We start from the raw sequence: 13,110 nt of genomic DNA on the forward strand, positions 1-13,110 counted from the left end.
AAAAAAAAAATTCGTGCATGAAAGGTTAAATGTCTTAACCTCCTCACACCACCCTCCTTTAAAGCAGCTTCGCGCATCCAGTATATAGGGCTTTACCTGTCTGTTTATCTTCCTAACAAGATTGCACATGACTATTGAGCTGTTGCCCTGCTGTGTTTCAGGATGGGTGACAGTCAAAGCGTAAACCAAGTGGGCTTTAAGAGATCAGCTCACAGAGATGACCGTGCGCGTGCCTGCGTACAGTCTTCATGCCGTATAATTCCAGTAGCCAAGTAGAGTGTATTAGTGTGTATAAGTGTAGCATAGATACAATCCAGTACTTGGACAAAAATACTGTGACATGTTTCTCACATACAGTGGGGCAAATAAGTATTTAGTCAACCACTAATTTTGAACATATAGATATAAATATAAAATATTAGAGAGGCCTGTAATTGTCAACATGGGTAAACCTCAAACATGAGAGACAGAATGTGGAAAAAAAACCCAGAAAATCACATTGTTTGATTTTTAAAGAATTTATTTGCAAATCAAGGTGGAAAATAAGTATTTGGTCAATACCAAAAGTTCATCTCAATACTTTGTTATGTACCCTTTGTTGGCAATAACGGAGGCCAAACGTTTTCTGTAACTCTTCACAAGCTTTTCACACACTGTTTCTGGTATTTTGGCCCATCCCTCCATGCAGATCTCCTCTAGAGCAGTGATGTTTTGGGGCTGTCGTTGGGCAACACGGACTTGCAACTCCTTCCACAGATTTTCTATGGGGTTGAAATCTGGAGACTGGCTAGGCCAATCCAGGACCCTTGAAATGCTTCTTACGAAGCCACTCCTTTGTTGCCCTGGCTGTGTGTTTGGGATCATTGTCATGCTAAAAGACCAAGCCACGTCTCATCTTCAATGCCGTTGTTGATGGAAGGAGATTTTCACTCAAAATCTCTCGATACGTAGCCCCATTCATTCTTTCCTTTACACGGATCAGTCGTCCTGGTCGCTTTGCAAAAAAACAGTCCCAAAGCCTGATGTTTCCACCCCCATGCTTCACAGTGGGTATGGTGTTCTTCGGATGCAATTCAGTATTCTTTCTCCTCCAAACACGAGAACCTGTGTTTCGACCAAAAAGTTCCATTTTGGTTTCATCTGACCATAACACATTCTCCCAGTCCTCGTCTGGATCATCCAAATGCTCTCTAGCGAACCGCAGACGGGCCTGGACGTGTACTGGCTTCAGCAGGGGGACACGTCTGGCAGTGCAGGATTTGAGTCCCTGGCGGCGCCTTGTGTTACTGATAGTAGCATTTGTTACTGTGGTCGCAGCTCTCTGTAGGTCATTCACCAGGCCTCCCCGTGTGGTTCTGGGATTTTTGCCATTTCATTTTGACGCCACGGGGTGAGATCTTGCATGGGGCCCCAGATCGAGGGAGATTATCAGTGGTCTTGTATATCTTCCATTTTCTAATAATTGCTCCCACAGTTGATTTCTTTACACCAAGCGTTTTACCTATTGCAGATTCAGTCTTCCCAGCCTGGTGCAGGTCTACAATTTTGTCTCTGGTGTCCTTCGACAGCTCTTTGGTCTTGGCCATAGTGGGGTTTGGAGTGTGACTGACAGAGGTTGTGGACAGGTGTCTTTTATACCGATAATGAGTTAAAACAGGTGCCATTAATACAGGTAACGAGTGGAGCCTCGTTAGACATCGCTAGAAGAAGTTAGACCTCTTTGACAGCCAGAAATCTTGCTTGTTTGTAGGTGACCAAATACTTATTTTCCACTCTAATTTGGAAATATTTTTTTCCCCCCATATTCTGTCTCTCATGGTTGAGGTTTACCTATGTTGACAATTACAGGCCTCTCTAATCTTTTCAAGTAGGAGAACTTGCACAATTGGTGGTTGACTAAATACTTATTTGCCCCACTGTACGTAAATTTTCAAAGCATACAAAGACCCCCCCCCCACCATGAAAGAGAGTTAGAGGCCAAGAAAAAGGCAACACACACACATCTGAAACATGGAGAAAAAGCTCTCCATACCTGAGGCACTTGAAACTGCCAAACAAAGACTAACACCTTTGGTCACCCTGTTGAAAAGATACACCAAAGAGGCAGATGCCATGAGAATAAACAAGATCTTCTCCACCCAACAAGCAAAGTGAACTCTAAAGCTTCTTTCAGACTTGTATAACGCTAAATTAGAGTGTATGGTGACACGGGATTTACCCGTGTCATGGCTTTCAGACATGGGGAGACGTACTGGGAATAACCCGGCTTGGACACTTTCAGAGTTGTCCTGTGTTGGCGACTTGGTGCTCTCTGTACAGGGGACAGAATTTTATAAACTGGACAATGGCCTGTATATTCCTCAACTGCAAGATCCAGTAGCGATTTAATTTCATTATATTTCCAGTTTACTTTTGCTATCTTTCCAGTTTGCTATGTTGACAATTATGATGTTTGTTTACCGCTTTTACCGAGAAGAAAGAGGAAATGACGATTGGCCCGCCAATGATATTTACGTCACAAGCCTTCGCGCTGTGATCCGGGAATTAAACGGCTGCTTTCACACATGCCGCGTCCTGGATAAGTCCCGGATAAATACTAGGACGCGACCCGGTTAATGTTCGTGTCATCTCCGTGTCAGTCGACCCGGGAGATTGCATTCACACATAAAGGCTACCCGTTTAAATCCCGGGATTTAACTGCATGTGCTTTAAGTGGCAGGGAAACACCAACGAGTACCGGAAGTGGAAAGACAGGCATCACACAACACCAATGCCCATTGGCTAGTGGACAATAACCATCTCAAAGGCAAACTTCTAAGAAAGAGTTTCAAAGAGGTAGAGCTAAATAGCACCGGAACCAGATATAATTCGCGCACAACCTCCCAGGCCTCTGGCAGAGGACCCGAGCATAAGGATAACACAGATACCACCACAAAAGGGTGAAAGGGATTTTAAAAAAAACACATATCGCTTGGAATCTCTTTGCAAACTGCTGACATCTGTGACAGCTAGCAACTGACTTTGCCAATAAGAGCTTGAAAGGGAGCTAAGGGGTCAGACCACCCGGAAAATAACCTTGACTGTGGTAATCCTGGTCAATAGGATTGTGGTGGGATGTTTGGGTGCTACGACCCACGTGTGATCCTTATCGTTTGAGGTATTTTGTCTGCTTGGCTGTTTGAATGCAAAATACAAGCAAATAAACATAATTGAGACCTGAAATGTGGATATCCGGTGGGCAGATGTCAGGGGAAGGCGAGGACACCGGGTCGGGCTCCTCTGCACAGATCTTTAAAGAAAACAAACACACACAATACAAGTGAAGAATTGTAATCAATTGCTGATTAAACAGGAACAAAAATAGACAAGTCTTACCTAAACGAAACCCTTTTTGATTTAGTTTGTTTAGAACAGATGTGTCCAAACCTTTTTTTCTGAGGGACTTAAAATCAATCCACTTTTATTTGATTAACAGAGAATTGGAATCGGGTGAAAAAGTGTAAAATGTATTTAACTTTAAATTTGTAATCGAGTTAATTACAGCTTAAAAATTAATTAATCGTAATTAATCGCAATTAATCGCAATACAAACCATCTATAAAATATGCCATATTTTTCTGTAAATTATATATATATATTCTGTAAAATAATTTGTTGGAATGGAAAGATAAGACACAAGATGGATATATACATTTAACATACGGTACATAAGGACAGTAGTGGGCATTTCACTCTACTGTCATTTAAATCTGTCTATCCTGTCCTCACTCCGAAGCTTCTACTTTTTCCAAAGCTAGACAGCTAGTGAACGACGCCTTAATAATCAGACTTCTTCCTTTTTCATCTGATTTATTAATAAAATGGCCTCAAACCATTGTCCTCTTTAGACCGTAGTGAAACTGCAAAAAAAAAGGTACACAAGCAATGCATTAGCAACAACGTTAGCTTAGCACGCTATACAGGTTCACTAAACATAAACAAAAAGCATCTCATAGAAAAAATATAACATTTCGCTTACTAACATAATATGTACATTCTTTACAACAACCATACTTACGGACAAATCTTGATCATATAAGCACAACATGACAACGTAGGCGTCAGCCCGAGACGTCGTGCAGCCATATTGAACTGGCAAGAAAGCAATAAACCATGTCGCAAAGCGACCACAAGAGTTCGCTGTTAGACAGCACAAAAAACCTTGCTGTAAAACTTACCAAAAGGCAGAATACTGTCTGAGCGGGACATGTGCGTTAATTGCGTCAAATATTTTAACGTGATTAATTAAAAAAATTAATTACCGCGCGTTAATGCGATAATTTTGACAGCCCTAATTTATCTTAAAGGAATTACCGTAATTTTGAGTATACGCCGCCACCCATCAAATTTGGCACGAAAATGGCATTTGTTCATAGATAAACCACACTGGACTGTAAGCCGCAGCTGCCCTGACTGTATCATGGGATATTTACAACAAAAGATAACCGGTAACACTTTATTTGACAGCGGCATCATAGGACTGTCATGAGACCAAATGAACCACCATGAAGCTTTGAACCAATTGGCCGTTAACTAATTTTCAGAATATAAGGTGCACCTTACTATAAGCCGCACCCACTAAATCTAACACAAAAACGGCATTTGTTCATGGATAAACCACAATGGACTAAGCTGCAGCTGGACTCGCTGTATTACTGGATATTTACACCAAAAGATATTAAACAATAACACTTTATTTGATAGCAGCATCATAAGACTGTCATAAAACCAAATTAACCACCATGAAGCTTTGAATGAATTAGCTGCAAAGCTTCATTGCTTGAAGAAGCTTCATTTGGCCATCACTGCTCCCTTGGAGGAGGCAGTCAACCTCTGCTGCCACCTGCTGTAAACACTGTTTTCATCCAACATGCCTCCTAGCATGCATTGCAGTGATACATATGTAAATAATAATTAAAATTCATGTTCTGTGCTAATTATTTCTTCTGTTACTGTTCCAGTTGTTTCACTAATTGCTAGTTATGGTATTTGGTAAAACTTTATTTGACAGCGGCGCCATAATACTCTCATAAGACCATTCATTATTACGACATGACACCTCCATGAGCATAATTGAATGCATTTGACACATGTCATTTTGTGTCATCTGGCAAATTATCTCACTATTGAATGGATGTTAAAGATCCAAGCTGGACATAAATGGAGTTAGTGACATAATTTGCCGGATGGCACTTAATGACATCGGTCATAAGCATTCATTAATGCCCATGATAGTGTTATGTCATAATTATAGCGGTCTTATGGCAGTCTTATGACGCTGCTGTCAAATAAAGTGTTATCTATTAACCCAATAATTCAACAAATAAGCCGCACTGGACTATAAGTCGTAGGATTCAAAATGAGGGAAAAATGCAGCGGCTCATCCGTCCGAAAATTACGGTTATTCATTAACTGATATTGACGCCGATAGATGTCCAATCCATTTTGAGTTGGAGGGCTCTAGTGATTGGTGAATCGCTGCCCACCCCTCGGTCACGTCAAATTGGACGTCTATATACGTTATTGGCAGTAAAACATAATCAGTCAATGACAGCCTTCCAAGTTGAAATGGATTTGTTGTAGATCCCTATCAATGGCAGTGAATGAGTTAAGGGCTAAAATTAACAAAATATTCCTGAAGAATAAAGATACATAAAATATGTATATTTATTTTTAAACTTTGTAGGACAAAGAAAAAAATTCCAGCGACACCAAAAAAGTCCAGTAAATGGCGATAGCTCAATTTATCGCATTGGATTTCTTTTTCAATATATTTATTTAAAACAAACTACGGAAATTCTACAGTTTCCTATATGTTGCCAGGTTTTGCCCCTGAGCTAATAGAGAGGCACTGTTTAAGTGACTAGGTCTAACTAGTGTTGATGCTGAGAAGTGCAACAGAATGTAGGCTGAATTCAAGCTTCTTCTGAGTCAATGATACTTTCATTTTTTTGCTGCAGGTCAATACACAATGGGCAGCGGGCCGAAGTTGGCCCACAGGCTGTAGTTTGGACACCCATGGTTTGGCATATCACCATTTAAATGTTCTCTGTTAGCAAGACTTCAGTGATGGTTTGCTCCATAACATTACATTAAAGACCTCAGTAGGTTTGTAAGCTTTCAATGAATAAGAATTGTGAGCTGACCTCTGGTGATCGTATGTGGACTTTTAAGCGTCCAGAATTGTGACAGTTGGCTGCTGCTCGATGGACGCCATTGTGGAGAGATGTACTGCTTTGGAAAAGCCCTTTACCTGGGATGAAAGCAATCTCCACTGCACTTTCCTGACTAGGAAATAAAAAGATTTATACATTACTGTTTATACATTAACGTGTGCAATGAGTTAAGGAGAGATACGTGAAAATGTAGTCTCTAAGCTCTACCCACCTAATTTTGGCTTTGTTCATCATACTTTTAGCCTCTTCGTGGGTAACACCTATTAAAGACTCCTTGTTAATGGCAATAAGCTGATCTCCTGGCCTTAGACGTCCATCCTGCAAAACCAAAAAAACATAGATCTTTAGCCAGAAAAACGAAAAGATCATATAAAAACCTCAATTTCTTCCCAAAATATGGAATGTTACTTGATTCAAAAATTCAAATAGCTTCAAGCATACGTCCTGTATCCAACATTATAGGATGATATCAAATGTTTTCAAACCCTAAAAACACACTGGCAATTGTGCACTGGAGTTGCTTATTAAAGTTAACGATGATTGACAGACGTTTAATGTTTGATCTTGCCACAGATGACTGAAAGCCGAAACTTCAAAATGCCGCATGCGTCAATCATCGTTTAACTTGTTAAACAGTTGCGGTGGCAACTCACTGTGTGTAAGTGAGCAGCTCTTTGAGTGGACTCACCCAATGAAGCGTTTAATAAAGACAAATATTTTTCCAATTTATTCTTGTTTAAAAATAAACTTGTTTAAAACCTATCAAAATTATTATATTTGAAGTGCTTAAAGATCATTTATTAAAAAATATATATACCGTATTGGCTCGAATATAAGACGGCCCTGATTATAAGACGACCCCCTCTTTTTCAAGACTCAAGTTTGAAAAAAAGACTTTTTGAATACCAAATTCATTTTTATGCAGAAAATAATTACACTACATCCGAAACAAATGATTTTAACAATATATTTGAGAGAATAAGCATATTATTTTGCCTCATTCAAATCCTAATAGCTGAACATTTAAATATGTAAACTAAAGAGCACTCTCATTCGTAAATGAATGGCTTCTGTTTTTTGAAATGTAAATAAACCAATGTATTGTGATAAAACAACAAATATGCAATAACTGCATTAACCATCAAAGTGAAGTCTAACTATAACTGTAGTCTTGAAACAAATCTGAATAAGGAAAAACATTGCAATAATGCAAACTGGTTAAACTTGAGAGTAGCTGAGATCTGTCATGACAGAACATCGCTTCAATGATATCTGGCGCCATCTAGCGTCGTAAATGGCTATGATGTCTAGACCGTGAATATAAGACGACCCCCTTTTTCAGTCTTATTTCAATGCAAAAAACACCGTCTTATATACTGTATATATATTCATAAAAGTTGTTTTATTAAGTGAGTTAAAAAAATTTTTTTTTAATTGTACTTAGTGGGAAAAAAAGTGGAAAACATGTATTTTATGTATCGCTTTCCAATGCTAAATCTGAATACATTGAACACAAAAAAAGAAAAATAATTGGGGGGGGCTACTTTGCGGTTTTTCACTCATCGCAGCAGGTTCTGGTCCCTATTCACTGCGAAAAATGAGGTATCACTGTACTTATGCTAGCCGGAAACACGAGAATATTCCAGTCTTCTGTCAACATTAAAAATTTTATTTATTTGTTTGTCACATTGCCCACAGTGGTAAGTTGAGTGGGCGACAGAGAGGCGAGGAGGATGGGATTTAAAAATTGGAAGGAGATGTTGCGAAAAGCTGCCGTGTGTCAAATGGTGCAGGAGCGAGAGTGCGCCGTACTGAAATGATTGCCTTTCCCCCAAATATCTTCATTTGAAGCAGATTGTAAAAATGAACCTCAAGACCGATAGCTCAGAGTAAGCCATTCCACCAGTAATTATCTGATTGGACGATACGTTGGAATATCTATAATACAGTATGACACTATCACTAAATTAAAAAACTCGACCCTCAACGCTCAATTGTCGTCTTCACTTTGAAATTGTCATTGCTTTACTACACTTGTCACAAGCCACGTTTACATGCTGACTTTTATTCATATCGATTCAAATCATTCCGAATGGAAATTTCAGATCAGCTGTTTACATGTCACTTCATCTATTCCGATCCAGCGTTTACATGTGACTGCCTTTATTCCGAAAGGACGTTTGACAACTGCCGTCTGACATGCGCAGATTAATCAAAACAAAGCGTCACGTTGCAAAACATGGAGATCGATCGTCGGAGTGCTGCTGTTTTAACTTTAACCCACTTGTTGTGTTTGTGGGGTCGTATCCGCTTCTGCTGTTTTGCTCTTTTGCCTTGTAGTAGCCGGTTTTCCACCGGTTTCTAATCTGGTCAACGCTCCGGTCTATTCCGGCTTCGTGTAACCTCTCGTGAACTTTTTTAAATAGTTCACTGTTCCTCGTTTTACGCCCGTCCAAGCGAGCAATTATATTCAATTCTTTTAAAGTTTGAATTAAATACAATCTTTCCGCCGGACTCCAATTAGGTGCGCTGTGCTTGGAAGCCATGTTGCAAGTGACGTTACTTACGTCACAAAGTGACGTCACCACGTCAGTACGGAGCATGTGCAGAAAGAACGCAACCAGGCACCATTCCGCTTCCCTGTTTACATGATATAATTTTACTTCTAATCGGTTTGGGAAAAGGAATATTCCACCCCTGTGAATCGGAATGAAATTCCATTCGGTTTGGGCCTGTTCATTCCGAATGAGGTGTTTATATGGAACACATTTATTCGGTTTGAACAAATATTCCGATTGTAATTGGAATATTTGGCTCCATGTAAACGTGGCAAATGTCAGTTTTACTTTATTCATTCATTCATTCATTCATTTTCCATGCGGCTTTTCCTCATGAGGGTCGCGGAGGTGCTGGAGCCCGTAGAGTGTAATATTTATTGGCTTAAGTGAGAGTCCACCACTCAAATAGGATCAGAAAGAGTTATCATTAACCACTTTCACCACTCCGTGGAAATGAATCCAACTTACCGTACTACTTGTATAGCACATTTATTTACAGTTAAAATAGCTGTACTGTAATGTGAATAAATATTGTATTACACTGCTAGCCAAAAGCATTTGTCAGATAATGGCTCAATTTCTCCCAGAAAATGATTGCAATTACAAATGCTTTGGTAGTAATATCTTCATTTTTTTTGTTTGCAATGAAAAAACACGAAAGGGAATGAAAGAAAAAATTAAATCATTACCATTTTACACAAAACTCCAAAAATGGGCCGGACAAAAATATTGGCACCCTCAGCCTAATACTTGGTAGCACATCCTTTAGACAAAATAAGTGTGAACAACTGCTTTCAGTATCCATCAAAGAGTTTCTTACAATGCTCTGCTGGAATTTTAGACTATTCTTCTTTGGCCAACTGCTCCAGGTCTCTGAGATTTGAAGGGTGCCTTCTCCAAAGTGCCATTTGCAGATCTTTCCACAGGTGTTCTATGGGACTAATTGCCGACCCTTTTAGAAGTCTCCAGTGCTTTCTCTCAAACCATTTTCTAGTGTTTTTTGAAGTATGAGGGAGAGCCAGCTTTCTCACACTGGGCCCTACGTTATGCTGCAAAATTTGTTGGTAGTCTTCAGACTTCATAATGCCATGCACACGGTCAAGCTGTCCAGTGCCAGAGGTAGCAAAGCAACCCCAAAACATCAGGGAACCGCCGCCATGTTTGACTTTGCGGACCGTGTTCTTTTCTTTGAAGGCCTTGTTTTTTCCCCCCATATAAACTCTATGTTGATGCCTTTTCCCCAAAAGCTCTACTATTGTCTCATCTGACCAGAGAACATTCTTCCAAAACATTTTTGGCTTTCTCAGGTAAGTTTTGGCGAACTCCAGCCTAGCTTCTTCAAGTCTCTGGGTTAGAAGTGGGGTCTTCCTGGGTAGAGTCCCTGGTACGACTTACACTGCTGGCCAAAAGTAATGGCACCCCGGCGATTCAGATAACACTCAATTTCTCCCAGAAAATTATTGCAATTACTGTAGTGGCCCGAATGTAAGACGGCCCTGATTATAAGACGACCCCCTCTTTTTCAAGACTCAAGTTTGAAAAAAAGACTTTTTGAACACCAAATTAATTTTTATACAGAAAATAATTACAGTACATCCGAAACAAATGATTATAACAATATATTTGAGAGAAAAAGCATGTTATTTTGCCTCATTCAAATCTTAATATCTGAACATTTAAATATGTAAACTAAAGTGCAATCACATTCGTAAATGAATGGTTCCTGGTTTTTGAAATGTAAATAAGCAAAAGCTGTCAAAATTATCACGTTAACGGGCGGTAATTAATTTTTTAAATTAATCACGTTAAAATATTTGACGCATTTAACGCACATGTCCCGCTCAAACAGATTAAAATGACAGCACAGTGTAATGTCCAATTGTTACTTGTTTTTTTGGTGTTTTGTCGCTCTCTGCTGGCGCTTGGGTGCGACTGATTTTTATGGATTTCAGCGCCAAGAACATTGTGTAATTATTGACATCAACAATGGCGAGCTACTAGTTTGTTTTTTGATTAAAAAAAAAATTACAAATTTTATTAAAAAGAAAACATTAAGAGGGGTTTTAATATAAAATTTGTATAACTTGTACTAACATTTATCTTTTAAGAACTACAAGTCTTTCTATTCATGGATCGCTTTAACAGAATGTTAATGCAATCTTGTTAATTTATTGTTATAATAAACAAATACAGTACTCATGTACCGTATGTTGAATGTATATATCCGTCTTGTGTCTTATCTTTCCATTCCAACAATAACTTACAGAAAAATATGGCATATTTTATAGATGGTTTGAATTGCGATTAATTACGATTAATTCATTTTTAAGCTGTAATTAACTCAATTAAAATTTTTAATTGTTTGACAGCCCTAAAACAAACCAATCTATTGTGATAAAACAACAAAACTCCAATAACTGCATTAACCATCAAAGTGAAGTCTAACTGTAACTGTAATCTTGAAACAAATCTGAATAAGGAAAAACATTGCAATAAAATAATGCAAACTGGTTAAACTTGAGAGTGGCTGAGATCTGTAATGACAGAACATCGCTTCAATGATATCTGGCGCCATCTAGCGTCGTGAATGGGGAGAGTAGCTGAGATCTGTCATGACAGAACATTGCTTCAATGATATCTGGCGCCATCTAGCGTCGTGAATGGGTATAATGTCTAGACTGCGAATATAAGACGACCGCCCTCTTTTTCAGTCTTATTTCAATGCAAAAACCACCGTCTTATATTCGGGCCAATACGGTACTAATGATTTGGTAGTAATATCTTCATTTGTTTTGCTTGCAATGAAAAAAAAAAATCATCATCATTTTACAAAAAACTCGAAAAATGGGCCAGACAACAGTATTGGCACCCTCAGCCTAATACTTGGTAGCACAATCTTTAGACAAAATAACTGCGAATAACCGCTTCCAGTATCCATCAATGAGTTTCTTACAATGCTCTGCTAGAATTTTAGGCCATTCTTCTTTGGCCAACTGCCCCAGGTCTCTGAGATTTGAAGGGTGCATTCTCCAAAGTGCCATTTTCAGATCTCTCCACAGGTGTTCTATGGGATCTCCAGTGCTTTCTCTCAAACCATTTTCTAGTGCTTTTTGAAGTGTGAGGGAGACCCTGCTTTCTCACACTGGGCCCTACATTATGCTGCAAAATTTGTTGGTAGTCTTCAGACTTCATAATGCTATGCACACGGTCAAGCAGTCCAGTGCCAGAGGTAGCAAAGCAAGCCCAAAACATCAGGGAACCTCCACCATGTTTGACTGTGGGGACCGTGTTCTTTTCTTTGAAGGCCTCATTTTTCCCCCCTGGAAACTATGTTGATGCATTTTCCCAAAAAAAGCTCTACTGTTGTCTCATCTGACAAGAGAACATTCTTCCAAAACATTTTTGGCTTTCTCGGGTAAGTTTGGGCAAACTCCAGCTGGTATTTTTTTATGTCTCTAGGTCAAAAGTGGGGTCTTCCTGGGAATCCTACAATAGAGTCCCTTTTCATTCAGATGCCGACGGATAGTAAGGGTTGACACTATTGCACCCTCGGACTGCAGGACAGCTTGAACTTGTTTGGATGTTAGTTGAGGTTCTATAACCACCATCGGCACAATTTTCGTCGAAATCTCTGGTCAATTTTTCTTTTCCGTCCACATCTAGAGAGGTTAGGCACCGTGTCATGGGCTTTACACTTATTGATGACACTGCGCACGATAGACACAGGCACATTCAAGTCTTTGGAGATGGACTTGTAGCCTTGAGATTGCCCATGCCTCCTCACAATTTTGCTTCTCAAGTCCTCAGACAGTTCTTTGGTCTTCTTTCCTTTCTCCATGCTCAATGTGACACACAAGGACACAGGACAGAGGTTGAGTAAACTTTAATCCATTTTAACTGGCTGCAAGTGTGATTTAGTTATTGCCATCACCGGTTATGTGCCACAGGTAAGTAACAGGTGATGTTAATTAAACAAATTAAAGAAGCATCACATCATTTTTCAAAGGGTGCCAATACTTTTGCCCAGCCCATTTTTGGAGTTTTGTGTAAAATGATAATTTCATTTTTTCCCCTCATTCTCTTTTGTTTTGTTTATTTCCATTGCAAGCAACATAAATGATACAAGGTATTACTAACAAAGCATTTGTAATTGCAATCATTTTCTGGGAGAAAATGAGCATTATCTGACAGAAGTGAAGGGGTGCCAATACTTTTGGCCAGCAGTGTACAGTATATGTATGCCACTAGAGATCCTACATACAGTAATAAAATACAGTTTAACCAATGCTGAATTCTTTTTCTCAATTTTAGAAATGTCATAGCAAAATATTTGCAAA

General features: G+C 39.2%; 1 protein-coding gene across 5 annotated transcripts in view; it reads right to left on the bottom strand.

Moving 5' to 3' along the window:
• si:dkeyp-72e1.9 (syntaxin-binding protein 4) overlaps positions 1–13,110 on the bottom strand; it is a 105,782-nt gene that overhangs the window by 39,777 nt on the left and 52,895 nt on the right. For all 5 annotated transcript variants that reach the window (XM_057817888.1, XM_057817890.1, XM_057817889.1 and 2 more), the window contains 3 exons: positions 6,427–6,533; positions 6,186–6,327; positions 3,217–3,289 (listed from right to left, as the gene is read on the bottom strand). In XM_057817888.1, coding sequence (XP_057673871.1) covers positions 3,217–3,289; positions 6,186–6,327; positions 6,427–6,533 — 322 coding nt within the window. The remainder of the gene's footprint in view (positions 1–3,216; positions 3,290–6,185; positions 6,328–6,426; positions 6,534–13,110) is intronic.

This window comes from Corythoichthys intestinalis, chromosome 16 (assembly GCF_030265065.1).
Source record: "Corythoichthys intestinalis isolate RoL2023-P3 chromosome 16, ASM3026506v1, whole genome shotgun sequence".
NCBI lineage: Eukaryota > Metazoa > Chordata > Actinopteri > Syngnathiformes > Syngnathidae > Corythoichthys > Corythoichthys intestinalis.